Source organism: Monodon monoceros, unplaced genomic scaffold, assembly GCF_005190385.1.
Source record: "Monodon monoceros isolate NGI ecotype Baffin Bay Population unplaced genomic scaffold, NGI_Narwhal_1 Super_Scaffold_22, whole genome shotgun sequence".
Classification (NCBI taxonomy): domain Eukaryota; kingdom Metazoa; phylum Chordata; class Mammalia; order Artiodactyla; family Monodontidae; genus Monodon; species Monodon monoceros.
This window is the reverse complement of record NW_021703779.1, coordinates 127,534,132-127,555,919: the sequence shown is the minus strand read 5'-3', so window position 1 is coordinate 127,555,919 and position 21,788 is coordinate 127,534,132. Positions and strand designations below refer to the sequence as shown.

The 21,788-nt window shown below is 56.6% G+C and overlaps 3 protein-coding genes across 8 annotated transcripts; all 3 read left to right on the top strand.

Moving 5' to 3' along the window:
- Positions 1 to 1,336: 1,336 nt before the first annotated feature.
- Positions 1,337 to 5,863, top strand: SLC10A3 (solute carrier family 10 member 3). 5 transcript variants are annotated; one of them, XM_029241391.1, is made up of 3 exons: positions 2,144 to 2,240; positions 4,097 to 4,546; positions 4,634 to 5,863. In XM_029241391.1, exons 2-3 carry the CDS (start codon positions 4,211 to 4,213, stop codon positions 5,618 to 5,620), a joined length of 1,323 nt encoding a protein of 440 aa, XP_029097224.1. In that variant the 5' UTR covers positions 2,144 to 2,240; positions 4,097 to 4,210; the 3' UTR covers positions 5,621 to 5,863. The 5 variants fall into 5 exon arrangements, with proteins under 5 accessions (XP_029097223.1, XP_029097224.1, XP_029097221.1 ...); XM_029241390.1 differs by lacking the exon at positions 2,144 to 2,240 and adding an exon at positions 1,337 to 2,095 and having other exon boundaries at positions 4,097 to 5,859; XM_029241388.1 differs by having other exon boundaries at positions 4,097 to 5,859.
- A 629-nt stretch (positions 5,864 to 6,492) lies between these two features.
- UBL4A (ubiquitin like 4A) lies at positions 6,493 to 9,124 on the top strand. Of its 2 annotated transcripts, XM_029241394.1 has the most exons (5): positions 6,493 to 6,636; positions 6,811 to 6,916; positions 7,130 to 7,344; positions 7,459 to 7,565; positions 8,969 to 9,122. In XM_029241394.1, exons 1-5 carry the CDS (start codon positions 6,589 to 6,591, stop codon positions 9,078 to 9,080), a joined length of 588 nt encoding a protein of 195 aa, XP_029097227.1. In that variant the 5' UTR covers positions 6,493 to 6,588; the 3' UTR covers positions 9,081 to 9,122. The 2 variants fall into 2 exon arrangements, with proteins under 2 accessions (XP_029097227.1, XP_029097228.1); XM_029241395.1 differs by having other exon boundaries at positions 7,459 to 9,124.
- Positions 9,125 to 14,709: 5,585 nt separating this feature from the next.
- LAGE3 (L antigen family member 3) lies at positions 14,710 to 16,162 on the top strand. The gene is made up of 3 exons (XM_029241136.1): positions 14,710 to 14,942; positions 15,296 to 15,424; positions 15,680 to 16,162. The coding sequence occupies exons 1-3, from the start codon at positions 14,710 to 14,712 to the stop codon at positions 15,792 to 15,794; spliced, it is 477 nt and encodes a 158-aa protein (XP_029096969.1). The 3' UTR covers positions 15,795 to 16,162.
- Positions 16,163 to 21,788: the final 5,626 nt, after the last annotated feature.

The following is a 21,788-nucleotide window of genomic DNA, read 5'->3' as shown; positions in this document are numbered from 1 at the left end:
GCACTACCTCTCATAGGTCCAGATTGGATTATGGGTTTATCCTTGTCTCAATCTGTGTGGCTCTGATTGGCTACCTCTGGGCCTGTGCCCACCCTAGAGGCCAGTGTTGGGGTCATCCTCATGCAAACCTTGTGTACCGAGAATGGAGGAGGGATGGCCCCCCAAAGAAAACTCGGGGGCCGTGACCTGTTGCTGGGCATGCAAAAACGCCAGTTGTCACTACATTTCCCGGTAAATACCAAATGCATCCCATACTTGTGCTTGTATAGAATACGCCTTCCATGCGTGCTGATTTATCACACGGTCTACTTGGAGACCCCTGCCTGGAGAGCAGGAGGTAGGCACACTTTTCAGGGTCATCACTGTGGCCCTGTTAGCAGGACTGTGGCAGGTCTCCCATCTGAAGTGCACGGATGTTGTTTCAGCTGTCACTATCGTTTGTGCCATCTATTCTGTCGGTCCAGCTGACTTCTCTTTTGGAACTAGATATCCTTGACTGATTCGTAGAGACCTTCCTTCTCCTCTGGGGTAAATTATTAATCCCCTAAACTAACTACAAACATTCTCTTGTCTTTAATTTAGCCACGCCTTTTTTCCTGCAGGGAAGGCCTCTAAACTCCCTCCTGTCGGACAGCCCACCAGCCCGCTCTGGCTTTTCAGGGAAGACTGAAAGGACTGATGGTAGAGCGGGGAGCAGCCTTCTAACTACATTTGCTCTCCTTGACCCCTGGCACCAATTCCCGTGCAGCTGGAATATAAAAACACAGGTTTCCTCAAGAGCTAACACATCTTTTAGGTTTTCCATCCCCAGTTCTTCCAGCTGACCCATCCCCCTTCTCCCTCTGGCCAGTTTTACCCCATCCTCAGGCAGCGACAGCACCACTGCTCTTTTGCAAACTGCAGTCTTCAACACAGCATGTGCCAAGTTCAGCCCTCTCACCTGTGCCAGGCTGCTTCCATGAGGACAGCTCAACCCATTTGAGAGGGACAGTACAGACTTTCTGGGACACCAAGTCCACACACACAAATGGCTTATGAACTGAGGCTAAAGAACAGCCTAGAGCTATGGCCTCTGAATGTTTCTGGATCATTGACATAAATCAAACCCAGAGTGTGTACCCTCACCATGTTTGTGTCTGCTTACATGTCACACGCATGTACTAATCTGAACTTTATAGCACACATACACAACTAGAATTTTTAAACAAGTAAAATATTTAAATAAGGCTAAATGAAAATAGGTTTTTATTTAAATGATTACAATTATTTATTGGAAAAATTAAATAGAAGAGATGCTACGGGTCTTTTTGGACATTCTCTACGAGGTGTCTTATGAACCTCCTGGGGGCAAGAACCTGCAAGTCTGGGCACCACTGGCCTCCATCACAGCCCTGACAAGAGGTCTTCCAGAGCAGTGGGTAGCCCTCGTCCCGCTGCCTGACCGCAGTTGCCCAGCAGCCTCTGGGAACATGCAAATCCCCGTGATTCTACACTTGCTTGCTTACTGTCTTCCCATGTCCACATTCTACGTCCTCACCACCTTTTTGCCCTTCCTTATGCCATGTGTGTGCGTTCCTTTTCCGTGAAGCCTCCGGACCTTGCTGGTGGCCCCAAATAGTTTTGAGAGGTTGAAAAGTTCACTGATATTACACAGTGTGGAAACAGGCGCTCGGTCGACGTTTGAACGAAGGAAGGTGGAACAAGGCCGAGCCTGGGCCCCGGAGTCTGGGTTGGTCGGACCCGGCTCTCGGGCTACAGGACTGGGCGCCCTGAGCAGGACCGTGGGCGAAACCCTGACCCCAGTCTCCCGCCACCAGCAGCAGCCCTCGGGCGTCCTAGCTCAGCTAACGTCTAAGCCTGTGTCCCAGTGCCCCCAGAGGTCACAGCGTGTTTGGGAATGACTGGGGTGCCTACGCGGAGCGAGTCGCCCCGGCGGCGACCGTAGAAGGCTGGGACCCGCGGCTCGGTGGCCACACGAGTCCGCACCCAGGGCCGACCAACCGCCACCCGGAAGGCTGACAAGCCGGCGCGCGCGCGCCACCTCGTCGCTCCCAGACACGCCACATCCGGTCGGGACCCGCCCCGGCCGCCAGAGGTGAGGAGGCCGCCGCGGGGTAGGCGGGGGGGGGGGGGGGGGGCCTCGTCCGCTCGGGGCGGGGCCCCGGCGGGCCGAGCTCGCAGGCGTCCGCCCGCCCGGCAGGGGCTGGCATCGGCGCCGAGCTTCGGGGCCGCGGAGGCAGGTGAGAGCCTCGGTCTGGGAAGGGCGGTTGGAAGGCGGCTTCTGGCCCCGGCCGGGGAAGGGCCACCACCGCGCGTTCGTGAGGCCTGGCGCGGCCGTGGGGACCGGGAGTGGCGTGAGAGACCCCGGGACTGCCCGGGCGGGTCGCCGGCCTGCAGGCTGCGGGGCTGCAGCGCGAACCCGGCGGCGGCGCGCTCCTCCTCCCTTCCCTCCCTGATTCCTGCCCGAGCTCTGATTGTGCCCCATCCGACAACTTCTGGACTCCCAGGTAGGGAGGAGACCCGGGTCAGCACTGCCAACTGCCCCGACACCGAGCGCTTGGCCCGTGTGGAAAAAGCCACCGGCCCGGGGTTCCCTCGCCTGCCTAGGGGCGCATCTGCCCAAACTCTAACGGTACCTCAAGCAGAAATAGTGGGGATCCGGGCCAGACCCCTCACGCAGTGACTCAAAGCCGCCAGCGGTACTGGAAGGACGGGGTGGATAGCCCTTCGCCTCCTCTCCCTCTGAGCTGGCTCACAGCACCCGGTGCCTTCAGTACCGGCCGCCTTCAGTACCGGGTACCTTCATCCTTTCCCTGTGACTCCCTCTGGTTTTCCTGCCTCCCTCTTCAGTGGTGGGACTCAAGGCTGGATCAGGGCCTCCAGGGTAAGTGACGCAAACCCCAAGCCAGGAGAGGCCATGGCATCCCAGGGTGGCACAGCGGAACTTCACCACCTACTTCCCCTGCTCCCCCGGCATCGGTGAGGGGGGGAGGGGGCAGGACCCAGCCCTGATAGGATCTAGAGAAGCAGGGGCCTCTTCCAAGACTGGGACAGCGTAGGATGTGACTCAGTCAACAGTAATGATGCAAAATCACTGTGCCCTCATCCCGGTTGCTCCAGTTCCTGCAGGTGATGTGGCAATCGGCTGCTGGCTGCCCAAACTGAGAAGTGGAAGGAGACAAACGTACTCCTTTCCCCCTGAGGCGCCCTGCCCTCCTAGAAACACTCCTCCTGTCACTGGTAGTTCCAGGCTCTGCTAGGGCCATGTGTGGGCAGGGGAGGAGTCCCTGGACTTTGGCACAGTGGCTCTAGGAGCTCAAATTCTGGGACCGCCAGGGGAGTGGGAGCTCTGACAGAAGGAGAACCCCCGGTGGACACGTGGCCCTATCTGATCCCTTCCTGCTGCCCCTTCTGGCAGCTCCCCTGGGGAGAGGGGACCTGTGCCCTCCCAGAACCCCCATCGCACCCCTGTCAGCAGGAAGGGTAGGCCAGGTGGCCATGCACAGCAACGCCGTTCACGTGCCAATGGTGAACATCAGCCCCTGGGGCCTTTGGCCTGGTGGCCACCCACTGCCCCACCCTTTGCCGGCTGCTCTCTGCCTGGCAGATGACACTCAAATGCCCTAACCTGCTCTCAGCGGGCTGGCTTCCTTGGCATCCCTGGGCAGTCCTTCCGAGATTTCGTCCCAGTGGTGGTACTGCTGCAGCTGCGTCTCAAAGCAGGTGGGGCACAGGCTAGTGGTGACAGGACTGAGGGTGGCTCTCCCAGATCCTCTGGTATCGGGACATCTCCAGATGGTCACTGTGGTGGGCAAACCCAGGGAAATCAGCGCGTATCAGCGGGCTGAAGGCCAACTCCGACCTGTAGGTGGCCCCTCTGGGTGAGGGATGGGAAGCTTGAGGCAGTTGTGACTGGGATGGGGGCAGCCGAATGGCACTCAAGGGCCAACACTAGGCCTTCCGTTTCCATCCCCAGGCTTGTGGCAAGGGGCGCTGCCAAGTCTCCGAACAGTGGGCTTCCAGATCCTGCGTTCCTGGGCTCACAGCTGCTCACCTTCACCAGCCACCTACCTCTCTGTGTCCCTTCTCTCCTCAGGAAGAGCTCTGCCATCAAGGAGGGCAGCACAGGGCCAGGCCTTGCCCATGGACCCTTCTCAGGACAACCCGACGGCACCCGCAGAGCTGCTCTCCCCACCTTTTGGGAGGAGCCATGGTGTTTAGAAGGTGGCTGGGCCTCGGGGGTGGCAGTGTCTGCACGGGCCCCCGAGGCATGCTCAGGGCCAGCCTGCTGCTTCTCAGCCTGCTCTGGGGGGCGCGGGGCACAGCCAGCGCCAGTCTCAGCGCGGCTGTGGGCCATACCGTGCCCCTGACAGGGCGCCGCTACCTGAGCATTGGGGATGGCTCCGTGACGGAGTTTGAGTTCCCAGAGGAGAGCGAGGGCATCATCGTGGTCTCAAGCCAGTACCCGGGCCAGGGCAACGGGACGGGGCCCAGCCCCGTGCTGAGGGTCACCTCCCTGGACACAGAGCTGCTGACCATCAAGAACGTGAGTGCCATAGCCTGGGCTGGTGGGGGCGGCTTCGTGGTGAGCATCCACTCGGGCCTGCCTGGGCTAGCACCACTCCACCTCCAGCTCCTGGACCCCTGTGAGGCCCCACCCACGCTGGTTGAGGAGCGGAGAGATTTCTGCATCAAGGTCTCACGTGCTGAAGACCCTGCCGCCCTTGGCACTGACTTGGCCCACTTCTCAGAGAACCCAGTACTCTACCTGCTCCTGCCTCTTATCTTTGTCAACAAGTGTTCATTTGGGTGCAAAGTAGAGCTCGAAGTTCTGAAGGGGCTCCTGCAGAGCCCCCGGCCCATGCTGCTGGGCCTCCTGGGCCAGTTTCTGGTTATGCCCTTCTGTGCTTTTCTGATGGCTAAGGTCTTCATGCTGCCCAAGGCCCTGGCTCTGGGCCTCATCATCACTTGCTCGTCGCCCGGCGGCGGGGGCAGCTACCTCTTCAGCCTCCTCCTCGGGGGCGATGTCACCCTGGCCATCTCCATGACCTTCATCTCAACAGTGGCTGCCACCGGCTTCCTGCCGCTGTCCTCGGCCATCTACAGCCGCCTGCTCAGCAGCCACGAAACACTCCACGTGCCCATTTCCAAGATCCTGGGGACCCTGCTGTTCATCGCCATCCCCATAGCAGCGGGCGTGCTGATCAGGTCGAAGCTCCCCAGGTTCTCGCAGCTGCTGCTGCAGGTCATCAAGCCCTTCAGCTTCGTGCTGCTCCTGGGCGGCCTCTTCCTGGCCTGCCACATGGGGGTCTTCATCCTGGCGGGCGTCAGGCTGCCCATTGTGCTGGTGGGCCTCACAGTGCCCCCGGTCGGCCTCCTGGTGGGTTACTGCCTGGCCACGTGCCTGAAGCTGCCAGTGGCCCAGCGTCGGACTGTCAGCATCGAGGTCGGGGTGCAGAACAGCCTGCTGGCCTTGGCCATGCTGCAGCTGTCCCTCCGCCGCCTTCAGGCTGACTATGCCTCCCAGGCCCCCTTCCTTGTGGCACTGAGTGGCACCTCAGAGATGCTGGCCTTAGTTACTGGCCACTTCATCTATAGCAGTGTGTGTGCAGTTCCCTGAGGCCCCCCGGGTCAAGCTTTCGCCACCCCTAGCCCCCAGCCTCCACCCACGGCCCCCACAGTTCTGTGTACCAAAGGCCTTTAGTTCTCATGCACTCTATGCACTCAGAAAAATCCAGGCTTATTTTTTTTACTCGTTTTTTATTCTCCAGCTTTCAGTGCCAAAGAGGCCATGCTGAGTTCAGTAGGTGGGCACTGCCTAGAAAATATATTTCAATAAAAGAGAGAAGCAAGCTTGGGTCCCTTCCAGTCTTTGCCCTCTGAGGCCTGCGGGCCGGTGGGGGGGTGGGGGGGGGCGGAGGGTGTGGCTGGGTAAGTGTGGGCCAGGGTGGAGGGCTGGCTTGGGTGACACGGTGACCTCTGCCCAGACTTCCTCTCTCAGTCCTCCTTCCCCATGCATCCCCTCTGAGAGTTGGGTCTCTCTGTTCCAGAAGGAGCGGTGGGAAGATGAGAGCGGAGGACTGGCTCCCCCGCCCGCTCCCAAGCTCAGCTGATTTTCCATAGGCCGACTAGAAAGGAGGCAGCAGGAGGGCCGCGGGGCGAGCTCTGCAGGGCCGGGTCATCAGCGGACTCCTGAGAGGCAGGGAATCGGCCTCGGCGCCGACCTGTTCCGCCCTCGGGCAGTAAGCGGGGGCGAGCGAACCCCTGGCCCGCCTTCTCCCCCGAGTCCCAGCTCCCCGACTCCGCCGACCGGGCCCGACTAGTTCCTCTGCCCCTTCTCATCCCCGCGGGCTTCCCGGCTCAGTCGCCGCGGGGCCCGGATCCGGGCCGGTCCCCGTGCTCCGGGGTGCGGGGGGGTTGCGGGGGTGCTGGGGAACGCGACACGGGGGGCGGGGCCGCGACGCCGGGCGCGCCCCTCGCGCGACTTCCGGCAGCGGCAGCTGGTTCTGGCGCGCGCCCGGGGCGGCGGCGCGCGGCGGGGGGCTGTAGGGCTTCGCGCCGGCCGGAGTGGACGCCGCTGCGGCCGCCATGCAGCTAACAGTGAAGGCGCTCCAGGGCCGCGAGTGCAACCTGCAGGTAGCGCCGCCGGTCCCCGCCGCTGTGCCGGCTCACGCGGTTGGCCCCTGGGCGCAGGGCCGGGCCGAGGGCGGGGACGAACCGGGCGGGCTGGCCGCTCAGGGGAAGCCAGGAGAGCCGCCCTCCGCGGGGGCTGCGGCCTCACCGCCTGCCTCTCACCCTCGGCCCGGCCAGGTGTCGGAGGACGAGCTGGTGTCCACGCTGAAACATCTGGTCTCCGAGAGGCTGAACGTCCCCGTCCGCCAGCAGCGGCTGCTGTTCAAGGGCAAGGCCCTGGCAGGTAACCGGGGAGAGGAGACGCCCGGGGAGCCCCGCGGGAAGTCAGGGGACGGGGCGTCCGGGCCGATCCCGGGCAGCAGTGGAGTGGAGGGAGCTCTGGCCACTTGCCCCGGGGAGGCTGCATTCTCAGCCGGATGCCGCGGCGCTCCGCCTGGCCTCCCCGAGGCCTTTCCCACCACCGTGGGCCACAGCTCCGTCAATCTCTCTCGGGCAGATGGGAAAAGACTCTCCGATTACAGCATTGGGCCCAATTCCAAGCTCAACCTAGTGGTCAAACCTCTGGAGAAGGTGTTACTGGACGAAAGCAGGGCGCGGACAGTGGCCGAGGCCCCGCCCCCACCCCCGGCCACCTGGCCTCTAATCTCCAAAGTCCTGGCCCGTCACTTCAGCGCCGCAGATGCCAGCAGAGTCCTGGACCAACTCCAGAGGGTGAGCAGGGTCGCCCGGGACTTCCACGTCCCACCCAGCCGCTCGCAGCCCCTGCCCCTATCCCAGTGTCCCCCCGACCCACGCCGCTGAATCCTCCTGGCCTTCTCTCCTCAGGATTATGAGAGGTCCCTGAGCCGCCTGACGCTGGATGACATCGAACGCTTGGCTGGCCGCTTCCTGCACCCTGAAGTGACTGAAGCTATGGAGAAGGGGTTCTCCAAGTAGGATTCTCGGAGTGTGGGGAGGAGTCGGGCCAGGCCACAAGCTGCATGTAGCATTAAATGTGTTCTCATGTTGCAATTCGGCTCATAATACTAGCTGGCGGGTACGCGGGTACCTGTATCCGGCTCTTGACCTGGGTTTGCTCCCACGTTTGGCGCTAGTGCTGAAGTGGGAGAGCCACAATCTGAGTCCAGCCAGCTTCTAGAAGTGCCTCAGGGTGAGAGGGTTGTTTAGGAGGGTTCTGAGGAGTGGGCTTTGGCATTCCGTGTTCAGCCCACTGAGGATAAACCCTCGAGCAATACCTTTCCAGGCCTGAAAGGGGAAGCAGCTGGCCCCTGCTGCCCAGTCCTGTCACCTCGCCTCTGGCAGGTCTGACACTGGCAGGTCAAGTGACAGCCAGCCTTGGGCCCCCTCAAGCTGCTGCCACCAGTGTGCACTCGATGAAGGGAAAGCGTGTTGGGGGGTCTGGGACGTCACCCAGCTCTGGAGTGTTACCTTAGGCAAGTCCCTGTGCCATGTTGGTCCCCAGCCATTGACTCTGCACAGTGAGGGCCACTCCTTAGACCTCAGTCAGTTTCCTTTACCCCCAACCCCCCCGGGGTCGGGAGTCTGCAGCCATCCTCCCCCTTGTGTCCCAGATACAAAGTGAGGCCAAAAGCTGAGTGATGGCCAAGCGTGGCCCAGAGATGGGGTGCCCTGGCCCTTAGTGTCACAGCTTTTCTCTGGGCAACCCCTCTGCTTGTCTCCTCCTGGACACGGGCGGTCCTCGACCCTTAGAGATGACAGGTGATGGGCTCGAGGTTACTCAGCCAGGCCCCTACACCCTGCGCTCACCCACAGCCTGAAAGTAGACCCTTCCCCTGCCGCGTGTGTACAGGGACTTTCACTGTGCACACCACTCACTGCCTGACAAGGAACCCTGGGGGGCCAGGGAGGGGCAGAAGCCGCTGGCGGGTGGGCCCTAGAGATCATCGAGGCACCTGCTCCTTGGAGGAGGGCGCCTGGGCCGCCCTCCTGCCTGGGCCTCGTGGGGTAAGCGCCGGGTCCCCGGGCTGGGAGGACGGGCAAAGGCTTTGAAGAACAGATGGAAGGCCCTGGCCCCGCCCCGCAGCAGGGCCCGTGTGACAGACTTGCCTGCACTCTCATTTCGCTTCCATAAGGAAGGTTTATACTGACACTTCCAGTCGCACTAGAGGTGAATGTGAGACTTTGATCTGAAAGGAACTGTATTAGCTGGGCGGCTTTTGGTTTCCAGTAATTGATTTAACCGTAGAGGAAGTTGGTTTAAGCAATAAAAGAAATGTATTGGTTTACGAAACTGAGAAGTCCAGGGGTATTGGCAGCAGATAAACAGTTTCACCAAATACCCAGTTTCTTCCTACCTCCCCTCTGCACTCTGCAGCGTCTGCTTCATCCCAGGCCTCTGCCTCAGGATCAGAAGATGGTTGCCTGCAGCTTCCACCAAATCCCTCGATCACAGCCAGCAAGGAGCACCTTCCCGACCTGTAGCGTAGCTTCTTTCTCAGATGCCCCCAGCAAATAAACGCTGTCCTTTCGTTGGTCAGAACCGGGTGGTGCCTCCATCATTTTGGCAGGGGGTGGGGTGGGCTTGGGCGGGAGAGGGAGATTCTCAGCGAAAGCCAGGTCCTCGGGGAGGGCTGACCGGTGCAGTGCAGGGGAGTGACACACGCAGACGCATGCTGCAGACAGACCCTAGAGGCGGTTGTTGAGTCCCTTGTGCCAGTGCCTCCCGGCTTGGGGGTGACAAAGCCATCTGCTGGGCAGTTGGACAGGGGGGTCAGGAAGTCGGCGGCGGGTAGATCAGGCTGGACAGGGAGACAGGAGTGGCGTCTTCACGGTGTATGGTAGGCACCTCGCTGACAGAACTGACTGGGATCTGGACCCGGTCTGATTCCACAGCCCCGTGCAGCCTTCCATGACGTTCGGGAGCGGCCTGTGGACACGATGTCCTAGATGCCGTAAGGACGGATGAGACGGCTTCCCTGGGAGCGTGGCGTAAAAAGAGGGGAGAGGACTGGGCCATGAGGGACTTCACCAACTGGAGACGCTGTGGAGGCCGCAAGGAGAGCTCGGTGTCAGAGGCCGAGAACGCCCCTCCAGGAAGACGTGGTGGGGGGGAGTTGTCTAGTGGTGCCGAGAAGCACAGGGAGGGCATGGCAGAGCCTCCTCTCGCCTCGGTAGCAAGAAGGTCGTCGGCAGCGCCGTGGGGAAGGGGCCGTGACGGTGACCGCGGACCCCTGCTTCCGGAAGCTTGTCTGCGCAGCAGGGTGTAGCTGTGGAGGGGCAGGGCCGGGGCGGGAACATGGAGAGGGAGGAGATGCTGCCGGCATGAGAGATGGGAGGCCCGGGTGGGAAGGCCCATGCCATCGTGAGAGGAGACGGGCGACCGCACGTGAAGACAGAATGGCCGCAGGCTGCATCCCGCCTTTGCCCTTAGATTCTCGGGGTGGCCCCATGTACACCGCAGGCTCCAAATGCTGAGATCCTTCCACAGGGGCCGGAATGTCTATCGTGGGCACTGTACCCCTTGGGCCAAGTGTCCGCCCTGGAGGTGGGTGCTGACCCACCTGTTACCCCCTGGCCCCTGGCCGCTGTGGGGCCCCGAGACCCGCTGTCCGCTACTCACGGAGGGGCCTCGAGCCAGTCGCTGATCCCCAGGGCCGTGGGGTGCAGCTCACAGCCCTGTGGTGACCACAGTGCCGCTAGGAGACGGCAGGATGAGTGAAGGGCCCAGCTGAAGTGGCCTCGCAGACAGAAATGGGCTGTGGCACCTGGAATGAGATGCCTGTGGTGCCATTTCCCACGGGCACACAGGAGGAGGGGCAGACTCAGAGGAAAGCAGCGTTTCTTTGGGGGTGGGGCTCATGGAGTTGGAAGCACCCAGGCGACAGATCAGCCGTGCCCACAATTTGCTGGCGCCTTGCAGGCTTTCCCCACAGGCCTGGACGAGACCGGGCCTCACCAGCTCCAGTAGGTGGGACAGGCGCTGTTCAGCCGTGCCAGGCCCTGCCAGCAGCAGACGTGACAGCCGTGGCGGCCTCAGCCCTCCGGGCCTTGAAAAGCCTGCAGGAGAGACAGTCGCCCCTGTCCCCCTCCAGGGCCCAGCCAGAGCAGCCTCCCCTAGTTCCTGGGGACCTGCCCCTGGCCACCTCTGCTGCCGCCCTCTCTGCTTTTCCTTCCACTTGGTGGCTCACTCCTCTGGCTCCTTTGCTGGTTCTCCCCCCACACCCCCATCTCTTACTGTCGGGGGGCCCCAAGACTCTGTCCCCGGACCCCTTCTCCATGTCACTCCCTGGGGAGCCTGTCCACCTTCATCACCATTTCTGTGTTTTGCACCCGTGTCTGTGGCTCATCCCAGCCCTGTCTCTGAGCTTCAGGCCACAGCTCTGGGCTGTGACTCCCTCGTAAAGTTGCATTTTCCCTCCCCAACGCACAAGTAATCTGGGTGACACCTTGAGACCCAGTGACTATCTTTTCCCCAGCAAGCTTTATCTAATGGTTTTACCATCCAAGGATGATCCCCAACTGGATGAATTGCATTGGTGGCTGCAAAATGGTGGTTTTCTCATGCTTTCCTTCTTTCTACAATTTTTAGTTGGCATTTCTCTATAAAGAGCTTTCCCTTTTCACAATTGTCATGGTGGACGCATCGTTTCTTTGTTTTTTAAATAAATAAATTTATTGATTTATTTATTTTTGGCTGCGTTGGGTCTTCGTTGCTGCGCGCGGGCTTTCTCCAGTTGTGGCGAGTGGTGGCTACTCTTCACTGCGGTGCGCGGCCTTCTCACCGCGGTGGCTTCTCTTGTTGCGGAGCACAGGCTCTAGGCGCGCGGGCTTCAGTAGTTGCAATGTGCGGCCCCAGTAGTTGTGGCACACAGGCTTAGTTGCTCCGCAGCATGTGGGATCTTCCCGGACCAGGGCTCAAACCCGTGTCCCCTGCGTTGGCAGGCGGATTCTTAACCACTGCGCCACCAGGGAAGTCCCTGCATTGGTTTTTTTTTGGACTATAGCATGCATAGAGTAATGTGCATAAATCGTCAATGTACAGCTCAATGGAATTTTAAAGTGAATACATATATGCTACCTTCCCTGGTGCCTCCTCCAAAAGGTTTAATAGCCTTTTGGATGCTCAGATATTCTAGCTTTGGTTCTTTCTGGTTGGCTCCCATGTCCTTTTGACATGCCTCATCCTTCTGCTTTTCAAGCATGTCCTTACTTTCTGGCACCACAAGGTGCTCCAGGCTCATCTTGTATTTTTTCCTGCCCCATACCTAGAATCTTCCACCTCTCCAAGGACCTCTGGTTCCTTTTAGTGGAGAATGGTATTGAGAAACCAAGGTCTGGGTACAGGGTGTGTTCGTTGCTACTGGAGTTTCACTGCTTCTAGACTCTTACACTGGACAAAACTAGGAAATCTATTTTTTAAGAGTTCATACTGCAGTCCCCAATTCCAATCTGGCAGTACAGTTCTTTTCCCTCATTCCACAGTGATGTTCCTGTCAACATCCATGTATGGATATATTTACTCATGTCCTGTACCAGATACAGTCTACCTTAGACGCTAGCTCCACAATCACCTCAACACTATCATTGCCAACAACATACATACTGGGAATAAAGCGGAGTCTTTCTGTCCTTAGAATATATCCCATGAAGGGAGCACAGTCAGAGGGCTGAATTTGGAAGGTACCTGACTTATTTTCTCTGTGTGGTTCTGTTATCAACTGGATATGCAGTTAGGCTTATTTGCTTTTGTTTATATTCAATTTTGGCTTTTTTTTTCACTCTTTCAAATATATATATATATTTTTTAAATTATTTATTTATTTATTTGGCTGTGCTGGGTCTCAGCTGCAGTGTGCAGGATCTTAGTTCCCTGACCAGGGATCGAACCCCGGCTCCCTGCATTGGGAGCGCAGAGTCTTAACCACTGGACCACCAGAGAAGTCCCTCAAATGTATTTTTGAACATATAAAATATTTGCATGGTTCAAAGTCAAAACTATACAAAAGGATATATTACAAGAAATCTCATACCCATCTCAACCCCCTATAGGTGATAATTTTCACTAGTTTCAGGGTTTTCCATCCTCCTTATATTTTTTTTCCCCAATAAGCATGTGTGTCTGTGAGCGTGTGTGCAGTTGTCATTTGCACCCTGCTTTTTACATATTTTCATATAACAATATATCCTGGAAATCATTTCATTTTTCATTAGAGATTTTCATTCTTTTTACTGCTGCTTAGGACTACTGTATGAAGAACCCAGGGGTAAGACGGGGATAAAGACACAGACCTACTAGAGAATGGACTTGAGGATATGGGGAGGGGGAAGGGTAAGCTGTGACAAAGCGAGAGAGTGGCGTGGACATATATACACTACCAAACGTAAAATAGATACCTAGTGGGAAGCAGCCACATGGCACAGGGAGGTCAGACCGGTGCTTTGTGACCACCTAGAGGGGTGGGACAGGGAGGGTGGGAGGGAGGGAGAGGCAAGAGGGAAGAGATATGGGAACATATGTATATGTATAACTGATTCACTTTGTTATAAAGCAGAAACTAACACACCATTGTAAAGCAATTATACTCCAATAGAGATGTTAAAAATAAATAAAATTAAATTAGAAAAAAAGAAACAAAGCAAACAAACAAACAAAAAGGCCTATTGTATGAATGAACCACAATTGATTTCACCGGTTCCCTGCTGATGGATATGTGCGTTGTGTCCAATAGTTTTCTATTACCAGTTATATTACAGTGAGTAATTTTATAAATATGTTGTTTCATATTTGTGAAGTAACTTCCTACATGTGGCATTGCTAGGCCCAAGACACTGAGTTTTGTACTTGTTTAATACACTGTTTCATCCGACAAGCAGCAAAGCACCTACTGCATAAACTGCAGTGAAAGTGTACCAGAGACAGTACATCAACAGAAGTGAACAAAACAAAGTTACGATTTCAGATTACTAGAAAGGCAACGGACTGAAATGGGCAAATGTGATGAAGGGTGCCTGGAGGTAGTATGTTAGATTGGTGATCCCGAAGGCCTCTCAGAGGTGACACTGGAGCGAAGATCTTAACATCTTAACGACAAGAAGGAGCCAGCCACGGGAGTCTGGGGACAGAGTCTTCCAAAGAGGAAGAGTAAGTGCAAAGGGGGACGGGGGCAGGCCACCCTTGGTCAGGAGCAGAGAAAAGAAAGACCCTAGAGGCTGCACAGAGTGAGGAAGTAGGCAGGTGGGGGCAGAGAGTGGAGGAGCCGGGAGCCAGGTCACACAGGAAGGAGTTTGGTTTTGATTCCAAAGGCAATGGGAAACTGTTTTAGGATTTTAAGCAAGGACATGATATGATGTGATTTATATCAAAAATTAAGAACTGATTCTACTGTGTGGAGAGAAGTGGGGTGATTTAGGATTTATTTTCGGGGAGATCCAACAGGCTTCGGTGATCCAGTTCAGCTTTTTGCCCTTCCTTATGATTACAAAGTAGGAAAATAGAAAACTAACAGGACTATCACCATCGGAAATTTCACGGCAGTTTAAAAACTTATTTTTGATTAAAAATGTCGTATAAGGGCTTCCCTGGTGGCGCAGCGGCTGAGAGTCCACCTGCCGATGCAGGGGACACGGGTTCGTGCCCCGGTCCGGGAAGATCCCACATGCCGCGGAGCGGCTGGGCCCGTGAGCCATGGCCGCTGAGCCTGCGCGTCCGGAGCCTGTGCTCCGCAACGGGAGAGGCCACAACAGTGAGAGGCCCGCGTACCGCAAAAAAAAAAAAAAAGTCGTATAAGGTCACTGTCAAAAACTTGCAGGAAAACAGAAAAAGGAAGTTAAAATCGCGTCACACAGTTTGCGAAGGGCCAGGGCTTTGGGAGGGAGCCTCAGTTTCTCTGCGGCCAAGGGAGTCTTGGAGAACGCCCAGCCAGGCCGGTTCCGCGGGAAGCCACCACGCACCCCCTCGGCCTCAGCGGGGCCTGTTTGCGCAGGCGCACGGGGCGGAGTCAGCGCGAGGGGGCGGAGCTTCAGGAAGGCGCCGTTGTCTCTTAGCCGACAGCGGAGAGAGCGGATGGGGAGACTAGCGGCCCGAAGACAGAGTCGGAGGCAGAGCGCGCTGCAGCCATGCAGGCGGCAGAGGCGGACGCAGACGCAGGCAGGATGGCGGGGGGCGCTGAAGGCCTGGACAGCCAGGGGGGCAGCGGGGGCAGGGGGGGCCGGGGCGGCCCTCGCAGCGGGGGTGCTGCTGCCGCTGCAAACGACGGAGCTCTGTGTGCCGCGCCGGCACAGCACTCTCCGGGGCCGGGCGGACACCCCGCGTCCACAGCCAGAAGGCCGGGAAGCCGGCCACACGTATTGTATCCTACCCGAGGGCGGAGTGGGGAATAGGCTGCAGGCTGCGTGCGGTGGGAGGTGGGACAGAGGGACGCACGAGTCAGGGGCAGCCTGGGAGCGAAGGGGAGAAGGGGGAGTCAGGGGCTGCTGCGGGGTGGTGTTGAGGGGGAGAAATAAGAGCAGAAGGAAACCCGGGGCGCCTGGGGGCGAAGAAATGAGGGCACGGGGCAGCGGGGCGGCTGGGGTGGATTAAGGCCGGGCGTGGTCTGGGGGGCTGGAAGCAGTTCTGAAAGGGGTGAGGCTGGTCAGGGTGCCCTGAGACAGGGCCCAAAGCACCAGATCCGTGTGGATGTTGCCTTAACCGAATCTCCATCAGCGCCCTAAGTGTGCCTTTCCCGTCCACCTTGGAGGCGGAGATCGCCCGTGGGTCCCTGGCCCCAGATGCCGAACTGCACCATGGGGCTGTTGGGAAGGAGCTCACAGTAAGCGGCAGCGTCCTGGCGGTGTAAGTTCTAGAAAGGGCTGCTTGGGAGTGGCAGCAGGTGGCCGGGCCAGACTCCCCCAAGGGCGCTCTATTGGAGACTCGGAGATACTCCAGGGTTGGATCTAGGGAGGTGACGCGGTGCACTGGACCCATCTCCGCCCCAGCGGGCACTCCAATGGAGATGGCAGCGGCTTCGGTGTCATAGAGGGGCAGAGCCAGAGAGGGACTGGAGGGGTTGCTACCGTCACCTTGATTTTCTTTTTCCATCACTTTTAGCCACTGGAGAGCTGAAGATTCCCACCTCCTCCAAATTTCCATCGTCAACTTTCTTGACCAGCTTTCTCTGGTGATACGGACCATGCAGCGCTTTGGGCCCCCTGTTGCACGCTAAGCCAGGGCTAGAGAAGGGGATTAAGGTCTAAACTTGTGTCCCTTCCTAGACAGTGCATCCCTCCTAGGGCAGTGATTTCTGTAGTAGTTGCCACTTTATTATGGGGGCCTCATCTTTTGCCTCTACTGGCCCTTGGGTGCTGAGGGTTCACTTACTTTGTTTGGTGCTTAAATGTTTCTTAACTACTGAAAATAAAACTGAGCTATGGGGTTTCTCTGGTGGCGCAGTGGTTGAGAATCTGCCTGCTAATGCAGGGGACACGGGTTCCAGCCCTGGTCTGGAAAGATCCCACATGCCGCGGAGCAACTGGGCCCGTGAGCCACAACTACTGAGCCTGCACGTCTGGAGCCTGTGCTCCGCAACAAGAGAGCCCGCGATAGTGAGAGGCCCGCGCACCGCGATGAAGAGTGGCCCCCGCTTGCCACAACTAGAGAAAGCCCTGGCACAGAAACGAAGACCCAACAAAGCAAAAATAAATTAATTAATTAATTAATAAAACTCCTACCCCCAACATCTTTAAAAAAAAAAAACAAAAACTGAGCTACGGTGCTATGTCTGACTTTATTTTCAACTACAGCACCTTTAAATATTCTTGCCTCTGTCCTTAAATTGGAGGGGAGGTTCTGTGATTCAGATATCCAAGTAGTACAACGCAACTGAAGACAGTTTAAGAAATGGAAGAGGATAGGTCCTGTCTGTCATTCAGTATTAACTACTGTCAACATTTTGGAATATTTTCTTAGTTTTATAGTGGTATTTATGTAGTAAATGTGTAACAGTAATAATATTTTGCAAGTTTAGCATTTTTCCTCATATTTTTCATCTAACATGAACCTTTTTCTAAAAATTCTCCAAAAGCATTATTGAATGGATACATAAAAGATACATTATTGAATGTTTAAATTATTTTCAATTTTTGCCATATTATATAGGTAATGATTCAGTGGAATGCTTGTACGTAGAGCTTTGCCTGAGTGATTGTTTTCTTAAGATAGACTACAAGAGGTAAATTGGTTAAATATGTAAAGCTCTCACACTGCAGTGTGTGAAATTGCTCTCCAAATTGTACAGAAAGTGTACCCTCCCACCAGAATGCTGGTTTCTCACATCCCTGTCACTGCTGGGTCTCCTCGGTAAAATTTTTTTAAAAACTGGGTTTGTAAGACAAGAGCAAACAACCGAGAAACACTCGAATAGGAGCTTTGTGGCTTACTGGCCTTGTCTCAGATCAGTGAAGAAAAAGTGCTAGGACAGTCGTTTAAGCCTTTAGTTAGAAGGAGTTAGCTTCCTGTAAAAGGTGTATCCTGCAGCCTTTCTAAGCTCACTTATATTCTAGTAGCTCTTTGGTAGATGCCGTTGGATTTTCATCATTGATCACGTTTTCTCAGAATAAAGGCAGTTTTGCTTCTTCCTTTCCAATCTGCGTGCCTTCCAGTGATGAATTTTTCTCCTGGTTAAGGATTGGATTTGGCTGCTCTGTATCCCTGGTAGTTTCTTCTTCAGTGTCAGACGTTGGGCCTTTTTCCCTGGGTGCTGGGTATCTTTGTATTCCTAGACATATTTTTTGAGCTCTGTTCTGGGATGCTGTTAGGTTACTGGGGACAGATCCTTTTGAGTCTTGCTTTGAAGATTTGCTGTGTGGGACCAGAGCAGCCTTCAGTGTAGGGTTCACTTTTTTTTTTTTTAGTTTTTGGCCGCACCCCGTGGCATGTGGAATCTCAGTTCCCCGACCAGGGATCGAATCCGCACCTCCTGCATTGGAAGTGCGGAGTCCTAACCACTAGACCGCCGGGCAAGTCCCATAGGATTCATTTTTTTTCCCACACTACTGAGGCGCGAGACTTCTGAGCCCCCTTCAGGACGCCTCCCCAGTTATGAGGTTTGCATTCTGGCCGGTGCGGACAGCCCCCAGTCCCTGTCCTGCTCGAGCGCTGGGCAGACTTACCTTCCATCCTTTGGGTGGCCCTGTTCCCCGCCTCGCAGAGTTCCCTTCCACACTGATGCTGCTCAGTGGTCCTCGGCGCACTCCAATGGACCCTGCGCCCTTGGGCACGGTTCTCTCCCTGTGCTGCTGTGTCCTCTCGGGTCCTCCACCCGCCAACTCGGGCTGCGTGCACTCTGCGATCCACCCCCGAGACCCGGGGAGGCGGCTGGACTCGGTCCGGACAGTCCGTGTAGACCGCAAGCTGGGGAAGCTGCACGGCTCACCTCTTTGGGGTCTCAGCTCCCAGAGATCCCTGACGGTCCTCCCTCACCTGAGGCCCAGTTTCTTCACAGCCTGTGTTTCATATATTTTGGCTGCATTTAGGGGATTCTTTCAAGCCAGTGCGGGAGAGATCCGGTCCCTGTTCCTGCATGTGCGTGAACGGAGTCTGCCGGCACAGAACCCAGAGAGCTCTGGCAGTGTGGGCTGGAGGGAGGGAGATGCTGGTGCTGGGGATGGTGGCGGTGGGCGTGGCGATGACGGTGATGATGGAGCATCTCCCCCGCCAGCATGCAGCAGCTCTGGTGGCTACAGCAAGGGTCTTTTTCTTTCTTCCCTTTTTAAAAACCATTTTTAAGACTTTAATTATCGATGGGGAGATGAGAATTGAGCACTTTCACGCCACTGTCCCTCTGCCTCCTCCCCAAATGGTTCTATTCTACTCACTCCAGAAACTGTGCCCTCCCACCACAACTCTGGTTTCCCCACATGCATGTCACCATTAGGTTAGTGTCCCGCAAAAATAAAAAACTGAGTGTGTGTGAAAAGAGCAAACAACCCAGAAGCACTAGGCTAGGAATTTTGTAGTTTACTGGCTTTGTTTCAGATCAGTGAAGAAAACTGCTGGCGCACCTGGCTCAGGGTCTGGGCAGGGGCAGTTAGCTCCCTCTAAAATACCCTGCGATCATGGAAGTTTTACTTCTTCCTTTCCAATCTGGTTGCCTTTTATTGATTGCTCTATCTATCCCCTTCTAGTGGGCTGGTCTTTACTTACTATTTTCATGCCCCGTGTTTTTGCTTGGATAGCAGACCTTGTATGTTTTCCCTTGGGTGCTGGCTACTTTTGTGTCCGTAAACATACTCGAACTTTGTTCTCAGGTGCTGCGGTTACTTGGAGACAATTTGATTCTTTAGAATCTCGCTTCTAAGATTTGCTACATGGCGCTAGAGCAGCTTCTACTGTAGAATTAATTATTTTCCCGCTACTGAGGCAAGACCCTTCTGAGTGCCCTCCCTCAGGCCTCTTGAATTCCGAGGTTTCCATTCTGGCCAGTGGGGACACGTGCTCATCCAGGGCCTGCTTGAGCCCTGAGCATAGTTCCCTGTAATCCTTCCTGGCAGCCCTTTCCCAGGCCCGGGGCGGTTTCCTCACACACTTGTGCCGATCAGCACCCCGTGATACTCCAGGGGGACCCTCTGCAGATCCCCAGGATCCTCTCTGCCGGCAGCTCCCGAGCTACAGTACCCCAGGCTCTAGGGCCCGACGTCAATCTGATTCTCCCTCCCTCACCCAGCAAAGCCCAGAATCAGCCTACTGCCTTGGCCTGACAGGTGAACTGGTGAAGCTGCCAGGTTGGTTTAAAACATAATTCAGATTGCGTCACTCTTCTGTTAAAAAGAATCTCCAAAAGGGACTCTTAGGGACAAAGCCAAAGAACTTACAGTGGCCTGAAAAGCCAGATGTGAGGGACTTCCCTGGTGGCGCAGTGGTTGAGAATCCACCTGCCAATGCAGGGGACACGGGTTCGATCCGTGGTCCGGGAACATCCCGCATGCCACGGAGCAGCTAAGCCCATGTGCCACAACTACTGAGGCCGCGCGCCACAACTACTGAAGTCTGCGCGCCTAGAGCCCAAGCTCTGCAAGAGAAGCCACCGCAATGAAAAGCCCATGCACTGCAACGAAGAGTAGCTTCCGCTCGCCACAACTAGAGAAAGCCTGCGCGCAGCAACGAAGACCCAACAACGAGGACCCAGTGCAGCCAAAAAAAAAAAAAAAAAATGCCAGATGTGATCCAGCCCGTTTCCTCTCCAATATTCTCCACTCCCACCCTTTCGCTTGCTCATCGTGGTTCAGCCCCACTGGCTTCCTTAGCCGTTCAAAAATGCCAGGCCGGGTGCTTCCCTGGTGGCTCAGTGGTTAAGAATCCGCCTGCCAATGCCGGGGACATGGGTTCGAGCCCTGGTCCGGGAAGATCGCACGTGCCGCGGAGCAACTAAGCCCGTGCGCCACAGCTACTGAGCCTGTGCTCTAGAGCCTGCGAGCCACAACTACTGAAGCCCGCGTGTCTAGAGCCTGTGCTCCGCGACAAGAGAAGCCACCGCAATGAGAAGCCTGCACACCGCAAGGAAGAGTAGCCCCCGCTCGCCGCAACTAGAGAAAGCCCGTGCGCAGCAACGAAGACCCAACACAGCCAAAAATATAAATAAATAAGTTTACTAAAAAAAAAACAAAAGCATGCCAGGCTGGCTCCTGCCTCAAGTAAGTTTATTGGGGTTTTTTTGTTTTTTTTTTTTTTGCGGTACGCGGGCCTCTCACTGTTGTGGCCTCTCCCGTTGCAGAGCACAGGCTCCGGACGCGCGGGCTCAGCGGCCATGGCTCACGGGCCCAGCCACTCCGTGGCATGTGGGATCTTCCTGGACCAGGGCGCAAACCCGTGTCCCCCGCATCGGCAGGCGGACTCTCAACCACTGCGCCACCAGGGAAGCCCTCAAGTAAGTTTATTAAAAAAAAAACAAAACATGCCAGGCTGGCTACTGCCTCAAGGCCTTTGCACTGGTTCTCTTCAGTCTGGAACCCTCTTCCTCTGGGGATCCCTCTGGCTCACCCGGAAATCATTCCTGACCGCTCTATTTAAAATCGCATCCTGCTTTCTCCCCACCCGGCTTACTTGAACAGGTGTGTGGCATAAGAGGGTAAGAGGTAGGAGGTAGGTAGGAGCACAGTGATTGCAGTGCACTTGGGACAGTAACGAGTTGTCAGATATGAAGGCGTTTGGGGGCCATGAAGCCCTGGATGGTTTTGAACAGAGTGGGGACAAGGTCCACCGTGTATGTTAAGAGGGAGGGTCCCAGTGCCTCCCAAGCTGAGAAGAGGCTGAGGACGGCCAGGGCAGAAATGGGTACCCTGGCATCCAGGCAAGCGACAAGGGCGGCTTGGACCAGTTGGGGGCAGTGGAAGTGGGGAGAAGGGGGCGGATTCTGCATGTGTCTTGAAGGTGGAGCCACCAGGACTCACTGATGGATTGGACGTCGCCCTAGAGCACCTCAAGTCCTCAGAAACCCTGCAACGAGTCACCCTTCCCCCCATCAAGGGCGAGCAGCTCATGCAGAGTCCGACACCCTCCCCACCTGCTTCCACGTTCCGGGAGCAGCCACCTGCACCGAGGACAAAAGCCACACACTGCATCCATTTCTCAACATTTAATTAGGAAAAAAAGTTACAGGGACAAAGAAAACCTCATGCAAAAAAGAGAAAAAGGGGCCAATTGGGTTTCCAGGAGCGCAGGCCGGGGCCAGATTCCTCTGAGGAGGCAGAAGGACAAAGGAGTAAGGCACTGCTGCCTCTGCCCCTCGGGGCGGGCGCAGGACAGGGCAGCGATGAGGGGTCCGGACGCGCAGACCACACTGAGGGGGTTTAGCAGCAGGGCCCGGAGAAGGGAGGTTCGGTGCTCCCAGGCCCAGCTCACGCCCTGGCAGGAGCCTGGTTCGAGCTCTCCAGGCGCTCAGAGAGAACGGGGCCCCGGGAGGGGGTACAGTCCCGGCCCGAGAAGTCTGGAGGGGCTGCTGCAGTGGCCACAGGGGGACCCCTTGGCCGAGCCACCGTCCGAGGGCAACTTCGGTGCCTCACCGGCCCCAAGGACTGCTGGTGCCGAGGCCGAGGTCCCGGCCTCGGCATGGGTGGGGCCAGCCAGGGCAAGGGGGCGGGGCCAGAGGCTAGGCCAAGGCTGACCATGTCACAGGGGAGCCGGGACGGCTCAAGGAGAGAAGGTGAGTGAGGCTGGCAACCTC

Bases quoted from the DNA above. Each gene is read 5' to 3' on its own strand.
- SLC10A3 (XM_029241390.1), top strand. From the start codon at position 4,211: ATGGTGTTTAGAAGGTGGCTGGGCCTCGGGGGTGGCAGTGTCTGCACG.
- UBL4A (XM_029241394.1), top strand. From the start codon at position 6,589: ATGCAGCTAACAGTGAAGGCGCTCCAGGGCCGCGAGTGCAACCTGCAG. The intron at 7,345-7,458 runs GTGAGCAGGGTC...TTCTCTCCTCAG, and splicing joins TCCTGGACCAACTCCAGAGG to GATTATGAGAGGTCCCTGAG. The intron at 7,566-8,968 runs GTAGGATTCTCG...TGCACTCTGCAG, and splicing joins ATGGAGAAGGGGTTCTCCAA to CGTCTGCTTCATCCCAGGCC.
- LAGE3 (XM_029241136.1), top strand. From the start codon at position 14,710: ATGCAGGCGGCAGAGGCGGACGCAGACGCAGGCAGGATGGCGGGGGGC. The intron at 14,943-15,295 runs GTATCCTACCCG...AATCTCCATCAG, and splicing joins GGAAGCCGGCCACACGTATT to CGCCCTAAGTGTGCCTTTCC. The intron at 15,425-15,679 runs GTAAGTTCTAGA...CATCACTTTTAG, and splicing joins AGCGGCAGCGTCCTGGCGGT to CCACTGGAGAGCTGAAGATT.